Source organism: Atta colombica, unplaced genomic scaffold, assembly GCF_001594045.1.
Source record: "Atta colombica isolate Treedump-2 unplaced genomic scaffold, Acol1.0 scaffold55, whole genome shotgun sequence".
Taxonomy (NCBI): Eukaryota; Metazoa; Arthropoda; class Insecta; order Hymenoptera; family Formicidae; genus Atta; species Atta colombica.
Genome location: NW_017259545.1, coordinates 1,444,800 through 1,470,090, shown reverse-complemented (window position 1 = coordinate 1,470,090; position 25,291 = coordinate 1,444,800). Strand labels below are relative to the sequence as shown.

At 34.8% G+C, this 25,291-nt stretch overlaps 1 protein-coding gene across 1 annotated transcript in view; it reads left to right on the top strand.

Moving 5' to 3' along the window:
• Positions 1 to 3,164: 3,164 nt before the first annotated feature.
• Positions 3,165 to 25,291, top strand: part of LOC108691907 (E3 ubiquitin-protein ligase MYLIP) — a 159,466-nt gene continuing 137,339 nt past the window's right edge. Inside the window, exon 1 of the mRNA XM_018199861.1 lies at positions 3,165 to 3,658. Within this exon, the coding sequence (XP_018055350.1) occupies positions 3,572 to 3,658 (87 nt within the window). The 5' untranslated portion in view covers positions 3,165 to 3,571. The remainder of the gene's footprint in view (positions 3,659 to 25,291) is intronic.

Here is a 25,291-nt window from a genome sequence, read left to right as displayed (position 1 = left end):
ATATATATATACGTATTATCGAATTAATCTCACAATTAAAATGTAAAAAAAGAAAAGAAAAACCCAAAATGTATGATTTTTCGCTCTTTTTATTTACTATTAATGTCAAATTATAATAGAATTTTTAATTATATAATTTTCTTGTCCTAAATTATATATTATATATAACTTTTTTACTGAAATCCAAAATACATTCTTTTAAAAATAGACTTTCAAGACTTTAAAAATAAACATTTCTATATAAAAAATGTAGCAAAAAAATAATGTATTTCGTTGGTTTCTCCTGTCTATGATATTTTTTATGACTTTTTAAAAATAAAAATAGAAATATCAGCTCAATGAAAAAAATTTTAAATAAAGTTTCTTAAATAAGAGTTACTGACTACAATCGAGAGCGTAGTCGCATTAAAGATAAAACAATTTTATATCTAAAACCTGACTATATTTACGTTCGGTATTTACAATCAATTCTTATATTTAAGATCGTCTTAATTGTAGTTTTTAAGATGTCATAAGCCAATTTTAGATGATCTTAAAATAAGAAAAGCATTAGTCCGTTCTTATTTTAAGATCTTAAGTAATGTCTAAGATACTAATACAATAAAGACTTCTGATTGGCTTATGACATTTTAAAACTTAAGACCATTTTAAAGGTAAGACTCGACCAGTTATTAGCATTTTAAAACATTATTTAGTCTATTTATCTATTTGTCTACTTATATATTTAAAATCTTGAAATAAGAACTGACTATAAATATCGGCCTGTACAGAGAATTTGATTGGCTGACCAGTTTATGTACGCCGACACACTACTATTTTAGAACAGACTTATAAATGTAACTGGTAACGTCCTTCGCGCCAATTTGGAATATGAATATTTTCTACTTTTTTTTCTTCGCGTCTTTTATACTTTTCACACGTCTATTCACGTTCATCCTTATAAAGAACATTGAATGAATCGATATACAGCTTACTGAGAAGTACAAAAAAAGCATCTGACTTCTACTAATTCAAATGTTCACATTTCAAATTTTCTCAATTGGCCGCTGTCCGGCCGCCATGACAGTTTGGTAGATTTTTCGGATCGGATGGAGAAGGCAGTTGCTCCGTGATTAATCGCGAATTTGTCCATTAAGAACGCATTATAGGTGCGAATTTGTGTCGGAAGTGCCGATTAAACCGACGAGTGTGTAACTACCACGAGTTCGTCGTATACAATCGAGACCGTGCCTTGATATAAACATCGAAATGAGAAGGAGAGCGTCGATCCTTGTTTTGGGTGCGCAATACCATGTCGTTTTTTTCAGGACGCGATCGATGTCAGAGACATAATGTGTCAAAGAAATAGATCATCGTAAATATGCGTCTAACGAAATAATTTGCTACAGAAATATCGCGGAACAAAGCGCGATTCATATTGATATTTCAACATGGCGGTATGAATATGAATTTGTTCAACGGTAAAGTGCGACGAATCAAGTTTCGAAATTGTGCGTAGTAGGTTCGTTTCCGTTTATCGTTTTCTGGATGGGATTCACGCGGGCGTTTTCTGAGAAGAAATGTTTCTGAAATGAAACTTGCGAGAAGATGAAAGTACTTTACCTTAGCTGATGAGGTGTTAAATTAATTATTCATCTCATGAATTAACTATATTAATAATTATTATAATTGTTCATTAGAAAGTCTTGAATTAATTATATTAATTATTAAGATTAATTCATTTTAAATTAATATGTACATAATTACAATGACGCGTCTATACGATTGCGAAAGATTCATTAAAATATTTAAAAAAATATATTTGCGAAAGATTCATTAAAATATTTAAAAAAATATATATTTTACGCGTCACGTATAAAATATTTGCTAAACATTGCACTTCTTGAAATAACGAAATAATCAAGAAATGAATGTGCAATAAAATTTATAATTGATTAAATTAATTAGAACATATTATTGTTTCAGGTGTAGCTGAGAACGTACTTAGCTCGACTACAATCCGGTCAGTGAATTTCCAAACTGATTTTTATTATATCCGATTGATTTATATTATATATTTGTATTATAAAAAATTTGTCATCAATATGTATGAATATGTATAAACATACATAAACATGCGTACCTATTTATAAACATGTATAATTATATATGAAATATGTCCTTTTTTCTTTTGTAAAATTACTTTTCAGTGTAATAAAAATAATAATAGTAATATATTATTATTTCTATTACACTGAAAAGTAATTTTACAAAAGAAAAAAGGACATATTTCATATATAATTATACATGTTTATAAATAGTTACGCATGTTTATATATGTTCATACATATTCAAAAATTTTTTACCGAATATTTGCACGTTCTATAATACTGTGATATTTTGTCTGTTTCTTATTTGTTATTTTGTCTCTTTGTCGTTAATTGTTAAAATGAACCAAAAGTTTGACCAAAATTCGATTAATTTAATTGATAATTGACATAAGTATATTATTTTATTATCGTATTATAACATAAATAAATTTTGTTATTTAATATACATAAATTCGACAACATATTATATTAATTAGTTAGAAATTTCGTTTTATAAATAGATTTATTGCTTTAAATTCAGAGGGATAACGGTTTTTTATACTTTCTTTTCTATTTCAGACAATGCCGGTGATGCGAGAGAAGCGTTTAAAGAATCAGAATGTACGTACGTGTACAAAGTACAAAATTACAAATAGAATTCCGCTTTGAAACCTGATTTAAATTATAAATGAGAGCATTTTGCAGGCTTCAGACATAAAACAACGATTCCAAAGTTCGCCCCGCACGTTTTGTTTACGCGTGATGCATCAACGTTACGACCGCGACCGTTGCGTGCGCCACTGGTGGGGGGCGCCCATGCGCGCCGCGCCGCGCCGCGCGTCATAGTAGGGATGATCAGCTGTACTTAACTCCCGTCGTGGCATCGCCTCCCCTCTCTCCCTCCTCTTGCCGACGCGCCGCGTACTCGACGATACGTCGCGTCGGTACGTGCTCCACTCCGACTCCTCCGTCCTCCGCTTGCTTGTATCTGTGTTCGTGTGCCAGTCTCGACGGTAGTGTCAGCTGCGGCGCTAGCGCCACTCGATCGAGCGGCCGGAGAGCGATTCGATTTCGCGAACTGACCCGCGGCGGCGACGAGCGGTTAGTGCGTGTGCCATTCCGTGCCGAGAAATGGAAGCCGACAAGCCGCGTTCGGTCTCCGATACGAGAACGAGCACGTTGTCGACGTTGTACGTAGTCATAACGCGCGAGCCCGTCGCAGTGACAGCTGTGCACGTACGTAGCTTTTGAAGTTTTGTTATGACAAAGAACGTACCTCCGGGGACGACCGGTCGCCGACCAGCCGCGTATCCGGATAACGAGAGACTGTTGTTATTGTCATTAACGTCATCTTCATTATTGTCTTCGTTTTCATTGTAAACGTCGGTCGCGATAAGAGTGCATATTGGTTCTTGTGAAGAGGAAAGTCGCCGGGCTTTAGTACGGCGAGGGATTAATTCGACGCAGATTCGAACATCGCCGAGGGAGGAGCGATCGCGAAGATGTGGTGCCTCGTCAGTCAGGCCAACTCCGTTATCCTCGAGGTACAGGTCGACCCGAAGGCCATCGGCCAGGAGTGTCTTGAGAAGGTAAGTCATACGCTTTTGTTCTCATTGACAATGGATAGATTGCTAGCGTGACGCACATGTATATAAGTATATGTATATATATATATGTATACACACACACACACGCACACACACACACACGCACATTATATATATATATATATATATATATAAAATGTGTGTGTGTGCGCGCGCGCGCGCGCGCGCGCGTGTGTGTGTGTAAAATACAGCAAACGTTCGGCATTCCGTTTCCAATTGTACATAAGTAGAATTTGATGATAAACACCGAATAATTGCAAGTAATTTTCGTCCGAATTCTGACCGCGTGTCTTCGTGTTTACGCCGTGCAATATTCATGCTAGGTAAATCAAATATGCCGCAAAACGCTTATCTTGCCATGCAAGTTACATATCAACAATCCAGATACATTTTGTGTTAATAGACCAAATTTGCCTTGAGATTATATTCACGAGGAGATATTTGACTTCACGCATTTATTTTTTCAATTAAAGTTGATCATCATATCTCGAATTTGATGTCAAATCGTATATAATAAATTAATCAATTTAGTTTAGCCTAATTGAATTTACGAGAAATATTTGATTTTATAAATTTGCTTTATAGTTATACGATATAGAAATGTATATGATTTAGCCTAATTGTATTCACGAGAAAATATTTGACTTCATATATTTGCTTTTCTGATTGAAATTAATCATTCTGTCTCTTTCAACGTCAAAACATTAATAAATAATACAATATGAATGTATCCTCTATTAATGATTTATTCCAATAAAGTATATAATAATTTAATTTTGTTTAAAATACATGTATGATACATACTTTAATTATAAAGGACAATTATTCTGATAGAATAACAAGATACATCCTATTAAATATAATTTTTTATTTTCTACGAGATAACGTCTAATATATTTCGGGATTTCAAAAATCTCATCTCTAGAATGTAACAGGACGTTTATATTTGTTAGCATATTATTTGATAAGTTTGACCTTGTTTTCATTTTTTGGGAGAAAAGAGAATGTTGTCCATGTAATACCAAATTATGATTAATCAAAATCTACTGAAGAGAGAGAGAGAGAGAGAGAGAGAGAGAGAGAGAGAGAGCAATGTGTGAAGTCGAATCGTTCCCTGTTCTTGTCGACGTCTGAATGATTCATCATGCAAACTCCTCCCTAGAGTATTCCAGACGCGATTCGGGTCAGGACAATTGTACGCGTTTTGCAGCTCGAAGAAAGTGCGTCCTCGTGTTGCGCAACAACACCTCGAAGAAAGACTTGCGATTTCGTACAGAAAATCGCGGGAGCGTAAATGCGATGCAAAAAGAAATGACAATACTCGTCTCAACGATGAAGATTGTCGACTCGTCGAAAATCGGATTAAAAGTTGGACGCTTCGTGAATCGACAGATAGATGTAGATTTGTAGAAGATTGTCGCTCGCGAATATCAAGTCCTTTCAATGATTTCTACGAATTCGCGCAGCAGTGAGTCGCGTAGACAGCGATCTCGATCGCCGATTTACAGAAGAAAGTTTCGCGTACCGACAAAGTTTACTTTATACAGTCACCGTGGGCGTTTTCTCGGTTTTGATACTAAGAAACTTCTCTCGCTCTTCTCGCGATCTGATGCTTTTTTTTGTCGCTTTATACACGAATGCAACTTCTGAGTAAGAGTAATTGCATATTCGATCATTTTTACGTTAATTTAGAAAGCTTTGTGTGATTACATTTCCTAATTGCTTTTTATCTTTCGAAAATGCCGATTTTGTTAGGGGGACTCAAAGTGGTTTCATAAAGATTACAGATATTGTCCAATTTATCCGATAGGCTATCGAAATGTATTGAATGTTGCTTCTTATCGGAAAAAATATGCATGTTTAAAGATCGATTACAAATATATTCATCCTGTGTAAGCATTAATAAATTTGTTTAAAAAGTCCTCTAAATTCTAACGATAGACGGCGAAAATAAATGTTACCTTATCTCTCAGAGCGTGCTTTCAATGCGCTGATATTGATTCGTGCATTAAGTAATATATTTCTTATACATTAGAAATAAATTTATCATTCAATTGAGTATCTGTTTCCATAATCCTTGTTTTTACATAATTAATTTGTATATAGCAATAGGTATATAGCAGATATTCAGTTGACATTTTTGTGAACGTTTGATTTATTACAAAGACGACCTCGAGACATAGTTTGCATTGAGGCGTGTCTCTTTTAGTGGGTTAATGCACGTATTACGAGAGTTTTGAAGGTACCTTGGCCTAGGTTCTAGCTCTCATGTGAGCAACAGATGTCGCGAAGACATACAGTCGGCGTCATCTGAAATCTCGATTTGTCACGGTAGTGTCGTTAGATGATTTTTTTGTATTTTGGAAAGGAGCTTCGGAAAGGCTCTTCGTAAATTACATTTTTGCAATCCTACACTAACGAAGAAACATATCACATAAATGTACATATATAATATATATACATATTATGATATAAAAAACTAACAAAAGATCACGTTTAGTTAATAATCGAAAGATCATGTTTGAACTTTGAAATAGATACTCTAGATAGTCAAATATTGGGATTCTATTAGATCTATCATACGTATAGAATTTATAGCACAAATCTAAATTCTATCTCTGCCATCTATATGATTAGATGCAATACATATTCAATATCGCAGTACTTGAATTAAAAATTTATCTATTTCAGCTATTTTTCGTATTTAAATAATTTTCGCTGTAACTGCAAGATCATTTTCAAGATTTTTCTCAAGATTTTTTGAGTATCATTTTTTTTGCGTATCTGTGAGAAACATATTTAGCTATTTTATCTTAAACATAAAATATCTTAAGGAAAAATATTTCAATCGTATTTTGCGTTAGATTTATAGGGAAATTTTTAAAATTTTACTTTTTAAACGGAATTAGGTAAGTGGAATTGAAAATGTCTCCCTTCATACGGAGACATCGTGTTTCTTTCTCTTCAGAACCCTCATAGGAAATATTTTTCCCTTCACATACCTTCGTCTTGTCTGGCTCATTTCTTGGTTTCTATTACACACTCCTTGTGCTCCGGTCGACTCGCTGCATTATCATTCTTATAAGTTACGCCGAGATTGCGGCGGCAGGAAGGGAGAGAGATGGTAACGGAGGGTATCGGAATGATCGTATTCAATTTATCTCCGACCCGATGTCATCCCACGACCATCTCTAGGATTTTTCCCCGACAATCGATTCTCATTTCTTTTCATCGATTCTATTTAAAACTAAGACAACATATAAGTTATACTAATATGTTATACAAATAACTCGATATCTTTCAAGGTCTACGAATTGTTATCGACAAAGGAGATTAGGAATATTATTTTATTTTAATAATTTTCTGATATTTAATATTTAAAGACGAATCTAAAAATTATATATTAATATAATTATACATTAATATATTTATTAATTATATAATATATATTTATTAATATGTAACACTTGTAGAGTTCATTTGATCTTATCTTTATTCATGCTTATTTGTGACTTACTGATGTTTCTGTGCTTGTATATTAATGTATATTATAATTTACTATTAAAAATATTAATGCCGTTTTATATTTGATATGCTTGAATATTGTATAATCTATTTTTTGTGATGATATTATTCCTTGAATTAGCTTTTTTAAATTAGTTACAAATAATATGCTAATCTGTTTTTCAACGGCATAATCATGACTCGATAATCGCGCTATTCTCTCATGTATGTAGAGAAGGAACCGGTTATCATGTGAAAATAGCGTTCAAGGTCGGGATGAACCGAAAATAAATCTCCAGACTTCTCCGTGCGTTATACACGTTCGTTATTCGCTCGTTCTTCTCTATTCGAAAAGATATTTCTGATACGCGATTGCGGATACGCATTCATGATGCGTGATACGATTTATCGGCGATTGCGATTAATTGCGATAACTATGTTTGCTCAGTAGATTCGGCATACCGGATAATTCGAAGCACTGCCCGAATTGTTAATCTGCGGCTCTCCACCGGAGAACCAACGTATGTGATTTTAACACACACTGAAGGAGTCCGTTTATCCGGATGATACGAGTAATTACACATTACACAAATAGTATAGAACTTTAATTACGTGTACCAATCAACAAACAAAATTGCGTCGCGCGCCAAAACTCCGACGTTTGCGATCTTTGTTGAAGACTACAAACTAACTCGACCGGTGTATCCTAGGCAAACAAGAAGGCAATAGGAGACTTCCGACAGCGTGATGTATTTACCTCTAATGTCAGCCCATATCGTGCATCAACGATGATTACGATGCATCCAAGTGGGTCAAGCAGTCTAACTGGGTCATGATTTTACTGATCATTGCATTATTAGGTTTCCCACCTGCGAGATTCTTGTAGATTTGCGTTTTCTGCGCGATCAACAAATTATTACTCCGATTATATCACATTGCTCGCAAGGTGTAATAAAAAAAAATCTGGTTTGTTATACATAATTTTTTTGTTATACATAATGAATGTTATAGAACATTTGTTATATAATCAAGACATAATTAGATCAGCAAAGTTAATAAAAAAAAATTAAAAATAAGACTGGAGAAAAAATATTTTTGATATGAAAAGCAATTTATAAAGATCAATTAATTGTTATAAATAAATTATTAAATATTAATTAGGGAAAAAGTTATAACGCCAATCAATTTTACAAAAGAAATACGTTTAACTTTTTTAAAATTGGTCTTCGTTTATGCAAAAAAAAATCATCGGTTATTGAAACTTTTAATTTATAATTAAACTAGTAAGATTAACAAAAAAATAATAATTGGGAAAAGTTATACATGTTCTTTTTTGTAATTTTTTTCGCAGACTCGAGTAGCGTAATCAATTTTCTTCTACAATCGATATTTATTAATTTATTATAACAATTTTTTATAAAATTATTTTTCGTATAATGTGCTTTTTATGTCAGAAATATTTTTTTATTCTTGGCTTAATTCTATTTTCGATTGTTTTTTTTTGTTAATGTTGCTCTATGGATCTTATAATGAGTGCTTGTACGAAATATTTTATGAGATATTCTCATATTATTGATAGTAAATTGAGGATTCGTCATATAAATGTTGAATAGTTTTTTTTAAACATCCAGTATATTCATATATTCCTATATATCTGACTGCTTTTATACGAAGCTTGCTGAGTGGAGCTTTTTTATCGCGATATCGACCATTTGACAATACTCTGCTTTCGTTGTATCGTTTTCATTGCAAGTACCCGTGTCATGCAGAGCATGTGAAGCATGTATCTACTTGAAAAGAAACTTTTGGGATCACGAGACGACGCTTGAAATTTTTGCATCAGCTTATAGGCGGCGGCGTTTCACGCCGCTATGGAAATTAGGTCGAAATTGGCCGGAATTCAATCCGGGAATTCAATTTTCTGTCGTCTTTGTGCCCCGCGTAGTCAATCCGATCGACGCGCATATACGGCAGACGTTTTCGAGATCTAATTTGCGTTTACTAGGAGTCTATTTCCCGCTCTGTTCGCGTCGCGCGAGATGAACGATAAAAGGAGCGGGCGGACGTCTAAACTCTCCTGCCAGTCTCGTGTCACGACACAAGATCGCGTCTCTACTCTCTTTGTATATGATAAAGCGACGTCTTTCCCGCATTCCCTTACGTTCGATTTGTCACAATCCCAACTGGCAGCAAGCATGAAGAGTCCCACTTTCAACGGATTATGTAGTATTTGATAACAGACACTCCAATTAATTTGGGCTAATTCCTCTTTCAATCAGACAAAATTTAGGTTCAATTACAGGTCGAATAACAGTACAATGAAAATTGATAAAAAATTGAATTTACGATTGTATAACTATATCGATTGTTACCGATTCGATAATTTAATTTTTGTCGCATTGATAGTTAGAACGCATCGAATGAAAATTAATACGTTTTACAGAGATAATAAATCATTCGTGTTCGATTTGATGAAGAATTGTTTTAATCAGCTATACGTTTTAATCAGCTGTATGTGTGTGCGATATACGTTTTATCGGGTATCATAGATTAACATGTTAATGTTAAAATTATTGATATTAAAAATTATATTTAAACTAAATTTTATTTTAAATTAAATAAATCAGGTACGTATCGAATAATTACGTGTGTTTATATTATCATATGTCTTTCTTATAATGAAACAAATAATAATACAGGAAGCACTAATTTGTATAGTTGATTTTTTCAATTATAACGCGCAGGTGTACTTTATCGAATCATAATAATATGATCTTCTGCCGAATCTGCATTCAATATCGTGCGATTTGAATATCCGATGGCGAAGATACACGCAGTGCACGTTTGCGTACATTTATATTTGAAATTCAGGCATTCATAGCTAAAATATTAAAGACCACTTTTGGTTTTTATTTTCTTGTCATTCGTAAAGATTGAGAAAAGAATGTTATTTTGTAATATTAGATTTCCCTCCCAGAAATGTGGAATCCTTTAAAATATCTTCGAAAGATTGTTGATACTGTTTGTATGATTTGACACTTAAATTCTTATTTGATAAATTATTTGTATTGAACAGTTTCATGTTTCTTTTTTACTTTTTTTATCTAACAGAATTATCTCGTAATTTTTTTTTAGCTTATATTTATTCCTACAATCTTTAATATTATATATAAAAATGAGTTTATAATCATAGTAGTAGTGTCATCAAACTCGTTTTACATTTCGCAGGTATACAAGAAAGTATTTGTATTTCTAAAATAAATTATATAAAATAAATAATTTTTATATGAGCAATAAATAAAAAGTGAGTTTTTGTATATTCTCAGATAATAAACATTTTAAACTGTAAATATGATATCTTTATTTTTGCGATCTTGGACAGAACGCTTGGAGGCAACTCAGCACTGTTTATTATCAATGTTAGTTTCCTATAAAGCTCCTTGACTTAAAGGACTCTCTCTCTAGGTGGTCTAGCAGATAACAACTTGAGTGAGTCGGATCCGAATTTCACTCGTTTCTTATGGACTTTCCCAAGTGTTTTGTTTCTTTGTCTTTAAGAAAAATAACCTGAGCGCAAGAGAGATATTAAACCTGGATGCCATAGTATTATATAACGTATCTTAAATCTACTACGCTTTCTTTCACTTTATATCAGAGAAGCAAACCAAAGGAATTTGTGTACAAATTCTTAATCTGTAATTTTCTTTCTGAAAGAGAGTTAGAATTTTCAAATCACGCAGTGAAGAATTTAAGTACTTTTCTCAGCTTCATTCGAAGTCACTTTGGGAAGCCGCGGAAAGTGTATTCGATATTCGATCGAAGACTCCTTCGTATGCGTAAAAGAATCATCTCGCCGTGGCACATGAAATTTTATGACGCCATTCGGTTCATACGATTGGCCGATTCTGATTTCCATCGCGAATAGGAAACATCTGCCGTTGTATTTTTTCCGTTTCTTTTCATTGTGCAATAAATCGATGGGGCGGCTGTTTTTAGAAATGTATTCGATTGTGCAATTAAATCGGTATCATTGCGCTCGTAAAAATGGAGTGATTAAAGAAATACTGCTAGTTCATTAAAACTCTTGACGAATTTCGTGGAATTTGCGAAACGCCGTAAAGAAACATTACCAGCGGAATAAAACTTGGCGAAACGAATGAAATTCGAAATTATATGATTATGTTTACCACCGAGTACGCGGTGCCAATAAATGGGATAAATGCAGTGAACGTGTTCCGCTGAATCTTACTAACTTTATAGTCGTCTATATTTTTCTTTTGCCTGAGTCACAATCTTAAACTTTTTATAATGTTCGCGTATTTGCGGATGCACACACTGAGTATAATGCCGTCTTTATTTCAAATACGATTCTTCCGCATTTTATGGATCTTTCCGAATGGCATATACTCGGATTACTCGGGACGACGATATTATGAATATGTGTAAATAATGAAACGTGTCTAAATACTGTTTTATAATGTAGTATTTTCTTAGTTACATTTATCTTGCAACACTTCAAGAACTGTCATCACGTTTACGTATTATTTTTATTCCTGAGCGATCGTCCGAGGAATTATCGGAGTCTGAGAACAGAATTAATACGTGGAACATTTGAATATACAGAGCGTAGTATTGTAACGCAATTTACATTTTAATTTGGTGTCTCCCTTTTGCGAGAGCTTAAATTATAGATATATTTGCGAAGTCAATTAGTTTTGAAAATTGAGGGATTTCGCCGAATTAAACTTTAGACACATAAGATAGAAGAAAACTTGATTTCTCTACTAATTTCATGTAAATTTGGTGAGAATCTTAATTCGCGGCCAAGTTTAATGTTGAAAACACAGAAGTTCCTAGCAAATCTCATGCATCATCTTTGATCAATCAATGTAATATTTTTACATTGCAGGATGGAACATTTGTCGTAACATTTGTATTTTCATTCAAAGTATACCGATCCCTTTTGTTATATCTTCTATTAAAAATACACAGAGCGTGCAATATAATTTTTTCCTCAAAGAAAGATTTGAAATTCAATTAACTCTTCGTTGCCGGAAGATCGCCGCGAAGTCCGCGAAGTCCGCGATTTACCTTTTTCTCATGGCACAGAGACTTGCGCGTCCCGGCAACTTTATCGTACTTTTGCAATCAGTTTCTACGGCGCGTCTGGCGTAAAGTAAAAGTCTTACGATCAACAACTTCCGAGTAGGATCACCGCCGATTTTCTCTCTTCTATCGCGACCGTCCGGCGGACTTGCTGGCAAAAGATAAAAGTTAATCTTGTGAAATAACATGGATATGCAAATACGCGGAGAATAGGGTGGATAAAGTTCTTCTTTTTCTTTCTCCTTGTCGTGTATGTTCTTTCCTCCGACGGTTTCTTGGCGCGGTTGAAAATCTCCATGGTAGCGCAACGTCGAGCCGAGTTCGTTTAAAATGCAAATGGTCGCATTAATATTTGCCCTAAGTGCTCCGTTTCCGTTTCGTATGAGACTACCTGCCATCGGTGCGAAGCGCTCGATGCATGCAACCGCGAGATTGTTATGAACACGTGTGCGCATATGAAAGAGAGAGGAGGAGGAGAGAGAGAGAGAGAGAGAGAGAGAGAGAGAGAGAGAACGGGACGACACTTGAATTAAATCGCGTAAATTTTAATTGTACCAGTCTAATGCTGGCGAGACGGCAGCTATGGAACATTATGGAGCTATAGTTGAAGCTAGATTACTGGAGAATATTTGTCCCGTGGGACAGATTAATTACTCTTTCTCCCCATATACTTAACTATATACAAAAAATTACAAATCGACGTACAAAGAATATTATTTCACATATCATTGCTGTGCATTTAAAATGGAATCCTGAAAACGTATACTTGTAGATAAATCTGCAAAGTTAACTTTTTTCACACCGAAAGTGATACAGGATTGCCATAAAACTGGAAATCAGGGAAAAATTATGGAAGTTTAGGATGCGGAATTTGTCCACAATCCATGTGATACATTATTAGTATGTGCATACATTGGAATTCTCTTTCATTTCTTTTGTCATGTAACTCTACGTGACACTATCATTTTTTGCAACACCTGTCTGAGCAGCAGGTTAATTTCAGTTTCTGAATGTGCTATCAGTCATTATAAATCTCTGCTCACATTTCGTTTACTGATTCGGCTCGCGTGCTCTCGCTTATCTCGTCACTCCGCCGAAGCGTTAACGAAGCCGCCTTATGTCTCGTTACCGGAAAGCCCAAGGGGGTTTGGAAGTTTAATTAGGCATACGGGCGACATCCGATCTTCTTCCTTCCTTCGTCAGGCGAGAATGCTCATTTAACTTGAGCCATTTCCGAATTTCTCACATGGAACCATCGCCACAGTTGTGCTCCGCTGTTTTTGTGCGCGCATTGAAAAGTTGCCGCCATCGGTGTCATAGGAATCTCATTACGCCACTTAATTGCGTTCCGCGGAAATCCTTCTGCTAGCAAGCTTTCTGTGTTCTCCACGACGCGATTTTCTACTTGGGATGGCTGGATTGGGAATAAAGAAACTGTCTTTAGACCTCTCACCTTCATTTCATCGATGATGTTCTATTTATAGTTCAAATATCAAGATTAAATAAATTTTCTGAAAATGAAAGGAACATTCGAAATTTATCAATAAAAAACGTTAATATTCAGAATTGGAAAATGTAAATATTGTAAAATGTGCAAAGAAAATGTTTAAAAATGTTTAAAGGCTAAAAAGAAAGATCGTCGAGAGAGAAATTATATTTCGCAAATTAATTGTCACTTAATTAGCCGCGAGAGATAATGAAGTTGTCAAACTATTTTACTTAATAGGTCATTTAAAGTATTCTGTAATTACTTTTTGAATAGGATAGACATCATATATTTTTTCTCGGTCTTGAAACTTTGCGATCCAAGTGAATATTAAAAGAACTATACTGTCTTCTAGGAAATTTGCTCGATACATAATCCAATGTAAGCTAGCAAGCAACTCCTTGGGGGTAGAGTGTAATTTCCGTTAGCGCGCGCAGTTTTCAATCGCTTTACTAACATATAAATCGTCAGCGTTACTTACGCATATTTCTCGAGTTTTTGCAAAGTTCTTCTCCTGATATCATATCTCTTGAAATATTGAAGCAAACTTGTATACATTTTTTTATTACATAAAAGGAATTGTTTGGTCACAATTATCAAATTATTTCGTTTAGATTAATAATTTGATTACATTTGTCATATGATTTTGTAATAACCATCTAACTTTGCTACCAATTTCCAAATCTTGGTAGTAATAAATATAGTCTATATAAATGAGTCTACATACTTCTAATTATTTGTTGTTACAACATTTTATAGTATAATTTACTATATGCAAATACGATTTATGTGTAAGATAACCTAATATACAATGTTATAATTGAATAAATACATATTATGATCATTATGATCATAATTTAGTGTTCAGATTACTATAATTCATATAGTGAAAACAATTACTAATTTATGGCTGTCTCAAAAAATCACTATAAATTATATTTAGTAGATAACTAAATTTTTAGTAAACTTGTTCTTTTCTGCAGTACAATTTTTTTGTCACTTGAGAAAGCTAATTAATTATTTCACGGAAATATTGTGCATACACTTTTTCCATTTCCTTTTCATTTATGACAATTAACTATAAGACGATCATGAAAAGGAAGGTGTGTAAATTCGTCTTTATTCCTAATGATCTTTCATAACCTGTACACGATAAGTTTATGCGACGCGCGAATTTTCGTCGAGTCTCAAGCGTCGTCAGATGTTGCGACAACGGTGTATCTAATTAATAGGATTAATTAAGGGAACTTTGCGCCAAGTCTTGAACAAGTCCTACATAACTTCGCGACGATTTTTCTTTAACCTCGTCCTCCACGACTCTGCGCGTACGCAATTACGTTACGTGGGTTAGTTGCGTGCTCGTCCTTGCATACGTATACCAATGCAACCGTGGCTAGAAATTCGCCAGCTGAATTCTAAATGAGGACGAAGATGTATTTGCACGAAATTCTCATGAAATTGGATAGAATAATATTTTTTCAGATCTATCTTTTGTTTCTTTTTCTCTTTCTTTCTCTCGTTCTCTATCTCTCTCTTTATATTCTATCCTTTTTGAGGGGATATTTTATAAATATAAGATTGTATTTGATATGGTCCACATAAAAAGAGATTTAGATGGTCTCAGAAATAAGATTAAAATAAAGAGTTACTGTTTAAAACTTATAAACAAGATCGCTTGAGAATAAATGGTATTACGAGTTAGTATTTTCAACTCGCAACGATAGCATTTGCTTCGTTCGCTTCACGTCTCTCGTGTCTCCCACGTCTCCGTCTATTCATCATGCATTCATAGAGCAATTCTCAGCTGCTATAACATCGTTAAAGTCACCATCCGTATAATTGGACCGTGGTGGCAATTTTGCGATCGTAAAGAAATTAAGACGCCATCTACTTGACGAGAGCGTGTTTACGCGCGACTGAGTCTCAAAGATAATCGACTCCGTAGAAAACGGAAATAACGGAAAAACGAAGGATCACGTTCATCGTCGTCGTCGTTGTCGTTGAAAGCGTTCGATCCGGCACCAGGACTGTTCATCATTGAAGCGCCGATGCCCTTTAAACACCTCCTCCGGGTGGGTTTTAAAACTTTTAGCGGACATATCCGTGCTCCGGAACTACCTCATCGATTGTTTTATGGCCGTTGTGGTCCCGCGAGATTTGTTTCCGCCGTCATCTTCGTGAAGCCGTCCTTTTCCCCTCACTTTATTCATCCCCCAGAGGAAGAGGTTTTCACCCGGAAAAAAATATCGTATAGCTGAGAACCATCTCGAATCTTTTTTCCGATATCCGGTTCGAAATTCGAAATTTAAAACTGACATGAGGAGCTATTTTTATTTACAGGTTTTAAGAGTGGGATAAAACCTGACCGTTTCCCATTTTCCTTCCAATCCACCTTGGATAGATTTGGTCCTAAGGCTGTGTAATGAATTAGGGATGAATAATGGCATGACTTTTCCTATGGAAGCCGCGAATGTAATGGCTTGAATAATATTATCGTAAGGTTAAAAACTTTCATGATGTTGAAAAGATCAAGGAAAGATACAAATATTTTATAATATAATGTTTTTTTTGTAAAATGGAATTTGCATGGATATGAAAAGATATACGAATACATATCTTATTGCAGGCAGATATTTCATGTTTCACGGAAATAGTTCTTTAATTTAATTTAGTTTAATCTAACTTAGCACATTAGAAGTTTTCCAGTTTTAAAAGCTCTAACTTTAAGTAACCCGTTGCCCCAGTTTCAGAGATATCAATATGTTAGACTGCCCGCGTTGCGACGGAATATGCGACACATTCGTGTACGCTATATGCAAACGAGAAAGCTGAATGGAGGGCGCATCGTGATACATTGTTGGTGATACCTGTGAACAAAAACAAAAAGACATCTCTTGATATCGTTAGATACCAAATGAGTTTCTATGAAGCGCCGCATTTCGTTGCATCTTTTATCGACTGCAATTACGCGCCTCCCCGGGTGGACAATCAGATTCTCATTTTCGCCGACCTTATTAAATAACGAGCTTCCCGTTCTTCTTACCCGAAGCTTTTATTATACTCGATATCTTCATTTCCGCGCCGCTTTATTGCTTTCCGCGATGACTTCGCCGCGCAATAAATGCAGACGACGTTTATTTTTTCCGCACCTTTCGCGACATTGGCGAACCATGAGGGCCATTCCCCTCCCCCCCTTGGAGTTTTCTTTTTAAAAAAATTTTATAACAAATTGTTAATGTTTTTAATAATTCTAAAATGCTTAATCACAATTTTCATATTCCAAAAATATTTTTTAATTTAATGAACTCCTAGATATAAAAACTATATAGATTCTACTATATTCTTTTTTATATTATAATTTTAAATAAAATATTTTATTAATGTTTGAATTATACATTTAAGTAATACGTTTTTAATGTAACAATTTAAATAATAATTTAATATTTTATCTTTTTACATATTTGACTTTAAAAAAAAATTTTGCTTGCGACCCTGCTTTGACAAATTTCTGAATTAAAGTCCCGATTTCAGGATGTTTGTGCTTCTATTTTTATTAACAATACTCAAAATCGTCAAAACAAGGCACACGTCTTGTGCACTCGGATGTAACGTACCCGGAATAATTTTTATGTTACATTCATATTGCATCGCACATATAATATACAATGCGACGTAGTCATTTTTTTTGTACCTCGAGCTATTTGCTTCAGAGGCATTTTATTTTATTGATTCTACACACGGTACTCGTGACGCGGATCCGAGAGGTAGCTCTTCCAAAAGAATTGATATCTCGCGCGAAGTATGTCGTTTCCAATAACCCACAGAAAACAGATATGTTCAATATGTCTTTTGTGTTCTGTATATTAGATATCGCTGCCACTAGTTTTTGCCTTGTTTCTGTTCGCTCGTTATGGCAGGATTAAGCACGATACATCCCTTCGTTCTCTCCCGCTTTCGGTAAGTGACGAACAGATAAAGAAGCGGACGAGTAACAAAGCCTCTTTGCAACTCACTAGTGTTCACCGCGTTGAATAAAGCAATATCTCGGGGTTCTCCAGTCCCGGGCGTTTTGCGCGCGAACAAGAGCCTGTTATTACATCGGGAAATTGCCGGGGACTGCCGTATTTCTCCTTTTCCCGCTGTGCACATCAACCGGAGCGGCCATCTCCCATTTTCCAAAGTTCATTTCGTGCTCCGACCACTTCGCGCTAGTACGCCCATGGAAAAAGCCATCAGGTGCCATCCCTTTTCCTCTCATTCGCTTCTCTGTCCCGATCGCTGACCCCTGTTGTCTCATCACGCACGAATTCTCGCGAGATAGATGGATCGGTATTATCGCGCGAAACGAGATCTCGCCGGATGATCTGATGATTGTTTTTTTAACTATCTCTTGTATAACCGCGTAATCGTTTCTCTTCGCGTCGTGGCTTCTTCCCTATTGCGTCGCTTCCATTTCGTTGCCGGCGGCTGCTCGGTCGTTGAAAGCTTTTTTTTTTTTTTTGGTGGTTGATTGAAACCACTAAATCGATTATCGCACGTGATGACTATGCGATGTTAACAACAAGTATAGTCTGCGTGTTATCGCGTAAACGCGTTTTTTGTCATATAACTTGAAGAAATAAATCGATTTGAAGATGAACGTGTAAAAATATGTTACAATAAACGAACGCATAGTTGTAAACGCATAGTTGTTAAATGTAAATTAAGAATCGATTAATGTAATAATATTTTATAAACGATCTAGTTTATGTATGTATGTACTTAACATCAGATTACAGTCGCCGCGTTGCAACGCAGTGGTTAACATCGTTAACCATCCTCTCGATTTTGAACGTAGTTACGGAAGTTATTGATGTGAAACTTCTCCCGCAATTGACAGATTAATTAGTGACATACGTAATCAAGCCTAAACTCAACGTAACTGATGACTGCAATCCGCTAATCGCCAGTATCGCCAATTAAATTTTCGTATTACGAATCAGTATTGCTAATTCATGTAACGATTGGCGGCGAAACCGTAAAATCAGAACATATTATTTTGCATCGCTGTTCGATCGAGTTCTTTCATTTCCTCTGTCCCGTTTCCATCGTCAATCACGACAAGTCATTATATGATATATGATTATGTCGTTAGGCGTGGTAGTATGTAATAAAGTTCTTCGCCGAATGCGATTGAGTGCCATTAGGACAGCGAAATGGCCTGTCATTACTATGCGACGTCATGCGCGTGAATTTACGAACATTGCTCCTCAAAATGAGAGATCGGATGAAATGGAAACATCTCATGTAGACTTTCTAATCGCCAATTAAAGAAAATGCGCGAAAGAAAAGCCGTGTTTATGCTGGAATGATATTCGCAAATAACGCTCATCCGTTCTTCGAGTTTCACCGTAATTAACGAAAAGCCATGGTGGGACTTGATCGCGAGCTAATCGTTGACTCATCGATAAGTGCATCATTACGCTTGAAATTGCTCGAGAAAGTTTCGAGCAGTGGTGTAACTAGAATCTTTCGGCCACTGAGCACGATATTTCTATTCTATTTGTAGAAAGAAGCCAAGGACGAAAGGCGAAAGTATATTTAATTAATCGTTGGAATATTACTTTCTAATCTCTCAATTTTTTTATTTTGTATTTTCTGAGCATCGTTAATTTTTGGTAAAAGTAAATTCTGTTATATAGTATTTAACAAATTTTGAATAGCCATCCAAATACTGACACCGACTTGGCGTCGCAGAACGCGGTCGCGAGAAAATTCAGAAAGTCTCGTCGCACGATAACTTGACGTTTTGTAAAGTTGGAATTATAGTAGGAGAAAAGTTTCGTTGAGATTCGTTGAAGAGTTTCCGTTTACTCTTCCTTTTCCAGTTTGCACATTCCATCTTGCATTTGCAAACGGGGTGCAGAATTATGAGGACAAAGTACAGGACGCGGAGTGAAAAACTGCTAAGTCTCTTCGCACTTTGGAACGGAACTGTAAACCGAAGAAACGTATTTTCATTCTTACGAAGTTGTTTGCGTGCACGGCTGAATATTTTGTAATTGAAATAGCAGTTATGTCAACGGCTGCAATAATAATGTAATTTATTATTAATTAAATTATGCGGAGCGGAAAATGATAATCGATCGTCCTTCAATGACACGTTAGCAATTAGATCAACTAGTGGGCAATAACGTCGAGTGCGTAATTAGTTGAAATTTTGTGAATAGCTTTTTATCATATCATTTTCGTTCATCTGATCGAATTTGACTTGTGTCTCGGAATCTTGTCGCATGGTATTACGGGAATTCGACGAGCGAGAACGACGAAATGCCACGTACGTACGAAGGAACGTGTATATCGATACAGATTCAAGAGGGATACGTTCTCGAAGGACATTGCCGAATCGGATTCCTGTCCCTTTCCCGATGAGATGAAATGTGCGTCGTCGAATTCGCTATGACTTCGGCAATGCGGTATCGTGAAGATACGGGGGTCGAAATCATATCACATGGTAAACCATATCCATCATCCTGGATGTCATAGCGAATGCTATATGAGATCGAATAAATTAGCATAAAGAATGCGAATCACAAATTTGTATTATAACAAGTTAACTATATTGGATATTCAATGTGAAAAAACTTAATATTTCATGCGCATATATATCCATCTATGTATAAATCGCACAATTTTTCAGATTTTAACATTTAATATAAACACGATAATTTTCTGGCCTTTAATTATTGCACGCAGAAAAAAAATTGTTCAATTCACTAAATTAAGCTAGTTCGTTTTTATTTCTTTTGATAAAGAATGTATTTAAGTAAAAAATATTATATTTGACTCAACTCAATCGTGTGTATTAAGAATTAACTTTTATTACACTAATTCGCTTTTAATTTCTAATATACAACGTAAACGACTTTTCCTACAGAAAATTTGTGTTTGTGTGATTTTCTTTTTTCTTTTTTTTCACTTTAAATTCATTCGATGTAAATGTGAAAAGGGAAAGGGTGTAAATTCGACTTTGGAATACCAACCGGCATCTCTTGTGTTAACATCTTCCCGCTGCCATACGCATTCATATAAACTCGGAAACATATAGCTATCCTCGCAGGATATATCCCGCTTTTACGACTCTCAAGACGATACCTTGTACTAGATGGCTCCGCGGGATATTTATCTCTTTCGATGTTATTTCTTACGTTTGCGATAGTTATGGGATCTTAAATATGTTTTAGTAACTTATTTGGAAGAAACTCGTTCATACTTTCAGAGAACAAATTAAATGTACAATAAATTGTGTTTTGTATATGTTTTTATAATAATCGAAATACTTTTTAATTAATCATTTTATATAATGATTCCAATAATCAAATAAATACAATTTATTGTCAAAAGGTACTTTTGTATATATTTTCTCTCTGCATTTCTATTTGTTAGATGTTCATATTTATTAACTTTTAAATTTTTTCAATGCACTTTGTGTAAAAAAATACATTTTTAATCACTCTTCTCATTTTGCATTGAATTAATTGCGTTCTGTTTGCAATCTGTCGGTAATCAATAAAGAAAAAAAAAAATGAACGAAAGCAAGCAGATAGACCTTGATGTTGGTACATCGAAATTGTCCACAGAATTGAACGAGGATTGTTCGTTTGGCAGATTGAATACCCAAGTGATCGGTTTGCTTGTAGGTCACGGTTGTATGTATAAGTGAATGAAACTTAAATGAAAAATCACACTATGCACCATCAATGCAGTGGCCGATGCGTCTCATTGCGCCACAGACTTTCGCGTTCTATTCTGTGGAGTGGAAGATTTCGCATTAAGAATAATGGAGAAGTGGAGAGTTGAATCTAATGGCAGTACTTCGCGGCATAAATTTCAGTGACCCAGTTATTAATCCAGAGAATAATTGAGATGTGGAAAATCGATAAAGTGCAGAAATTCTCTTTTTTTGTGAAGCCTTAAACATGCCGGTAATGGTTTAAGTTCTTCTAGCTCTCTAAATGCCAACTGCAAAATGAGCTAATCGTGTATGCGTGATTATTACGCATGATGATCTATTAATGATAAATTTTGGATTTAACTTTTCACAAACAATCTTTATCTCGCTTTGCTCACGAGTTGTTTGTTTGTTTGTTCGTTTCTGTCCTTTTCATGTACGACTTGAACGTGACTTATATATCGGTACGGAAAAGCAACGATATCTGGGTCAGTAGTCAGATGCAATGTTGGTAACGATTGGATTCTTAACGGTGGTGGCGGAAATTGGATGAAATGCATTAAATCGCGGCAGGCCTGGCAGGCGGAAATGAAGAGATCACTGCATTACCTATATGGCTATTACAGCGTTTCTGCCTCCTCTTGACCGTACCCTAACTCTGTGAATTAGCCGTTCAATATCTATATGACCATTTATTGTTGGATGGTTCCCGAAATGGCATCTTGATTCACCTCCCGCGTTCAATGCCCGCTGCATTTCAGATACTATTCTCTCTTTTCTATTCGCAAAAATCGTATTAAAATCTATATTTCTTTCTTATAAAAGATTAATGGCAATAAGAACACCACTTTATTGAAGTGCACACAAGTGAAAATGAATTATTATAATATATCAATGAATTATTATACAAAGCATAAATATAGAGACTACAAAAGCATTTTATTATGAAGCATAAGTAATAATACTCCAGACCTTTCATATAATTAAAACAACAGTAAAAATACAAGAAGGATAACTCATATGTTGAGTACATGATATTAAGATACCGTACATTAACATTTAACATTAAGAGTATGCAAGTCGATTATGTTTACTAAGCTATTACTAGTGATATAAATTATTTAAAGTAGTTTTAAAGTAGTTTTTTGTAAATTGTAAGTACTACATATAATTAGAGATATAATGGCTGGTGTAAAAAGAAAAATATTTAAATATTGATTTAAAAATGAGAAATAATAGTGAGAAGTAGCTGATTTGAAAGAAACAGAAGAATGAAAAGTAGGTAATGGATTAGAATATTTTAACATATGAGAAGGCAATGTGATAAGCTTTTGCCTATGAAAGACTAGAAATGAAAAATAGCAACATTTCTAAAAAAATATATAATTAGTAGAACGTGTACAAGGAAACGATATTCGTAATTTGCAAATCACCAAAGTCTCTTTTCATCTGCTTTGTCGCAATATACCATTTTGAAGTTTGTGTTCATTCAGGTATGCGAATAAGGACTCTTGGACCGATAAATTGTTAAGTATGATGTGTGTATCGATAAATCCTACGATTATTTGGTTTTCCAATAAACTATACTATTAGTCTAACCAACGATAAACCACGCGATTACGATGCACTGTAAACTGCCGGATTACACGAACCACCGATAAGCTACTTGTCGTACTAACAAACACTCCGATCCAGATTTTGTAAATACCAATTGTTCGAGGATTCTGGTATCTCTCCGAGATGACGTCGAGACGAGTCTCGTTCTATTTTGATTGAGGCTGGTTCTTTTTAGTTTCAACTCGATGTGGGTAATGGCATTTCTATGCGCGATGTATGCACTATAAAAAGGAGCGCATAACAATGCAGTCTGCCGCAAAAATTGGTCGATTAATCTTTCGTCCACAGTCCACCGAGCAAAATCATTCCTGCGCGTCGCTGTTTGTTGACGTAGCATCCTGACGAAACTTCATAAAAAATTCATAGAGGCGGTGCAATTTGTATTCGATGAAACTCGGGCGAGAATTCGCCATCGTCGCGTCGCGTCGTTGCGAAGGCTTCATCGGGAATTTGTCACGAGGGGAATTAACGTTTCTCGTTTAGCTGCCCGACCATTCGTGTGAATAGTTACTAAAATTTTTCTACGAAAACGAGTCAGCGATCGAAGTTATTGTCAAGCTCGACAACTCATTTTAAAAGAAAAAAAAAATAGTAAAATCGCTTCACATTCAGTTCTTTTTTTTTGAATAACCGAATAAAAAATTATATTGATGAAAGTAAGTTTTTGGTTATTATTTTTTTATCTCATATTTATAACGTGAAATAGAATTTTGAAATGTAATAACCGACTTGTATTTTCTGATCGAAAATAAAAAAGGAAATTATACAAGTATAAAAGCAATACGAGAGGAATGAAAGTATAAATGGAGATACGAAGCTCGTAGTAAAATCTATTTGCATGTAAGCGAAGATTTTATAAAAGATTAAGATTAAAATTAAAAGGAAGATATCAAAAAAAATTAGATATCGATAGTTGAGATAAAATTGGTTGCATCCCTGAGTATGTGAGTTATATGGAAATGGATTTCTTATCAGAGAATTGAAATTATGGAAGCTTGATTGAATAATAATGTCAGAAGTTTTTAGTTACTTAAAATTTTTTTCTGAAAATAAAATAAATAAAAAAGATTCTCATTTCAGTATATTCGCGAAGTTTTAATTCTGTGAATTTGACGATTTTTGTCGTAACAATTCAATGTTTTGATCGTTATGTACTTTTAATTTCATTCAGTAGCATTATTACATTTATCACACTGTTGCGCGAGTAAACAACGATGCAATCTATTGACCAAGTTAACTGCTGTTATAATCTGATTTACATTTATCGATCTCTGGAATAAAAAATTCAAGAAGACTTTTTCACGTTCGTTTTTAAAGTATCTTGATAATACCAAGCTTATTGAGCTTCGTTTTAAATCATTCTACAAAACCGGAGAAAAATATTTGTATTTTCGATATTTCGGGAGGGAAAACTATTTAATTTTAACTTTTTAATTTTCTGACAATTTATTTTCATTTAAAATAGCTTTTGCGTAGACTTTGTTATTATTACATGAATAATATATAATTTTGCAACAATAATGAGGAGAGGAGTACGCACACATCGACTTACAAGACATGAGAATCTCGAGATGCGTTCGCGAGTAAATAGTCGCTGATAGAAGCGCAGAAAAGTTTCCTTTTTGAAAGAAAGCGCGCTGTCGATGGTGTAGTAAGTAAGAAACTACGATGCACACATGACACGAGCGGTATAAAGTTGTTATTGTATTTACGTTTGTCGCATTGAGAGAAAAGGTCTCTCGCTCTCGAAGAGAACGAAACGAAAAGACAGAAAGTACGTTATACGAGATAGAGGACGAGTGCATGGAAAAGGCACACGATCAGCACTTTTCTCAAGGGACAGCTCTCCCGAGAGTTACTGTGCTAGTAACATCCAAACTTTTTAAGCCGCCCAGTGGATTTCAACTGATAAAACTGAAGTCGACAGTCGTCCTTTTTGTACTGTCCTTCTTCCATCGTCGCATCATACTGCGCAACTACAATAATAAAATGAACGAAGATAACGAGAACTTCCGTTTCTCTCGAAAGTATTAGTTCATCATGAGCATTATCGATGAAGTTTCGTAATCCTGATGCCTCGACTTCATGTTAATATATAAATATTATTAAGCACGTATAAAGTCCGCTCTCTCTCGACAAAATTCATTTCTCGAATAATTAATCTTTTTTTCACGATTGTGTGGAAAAGCGG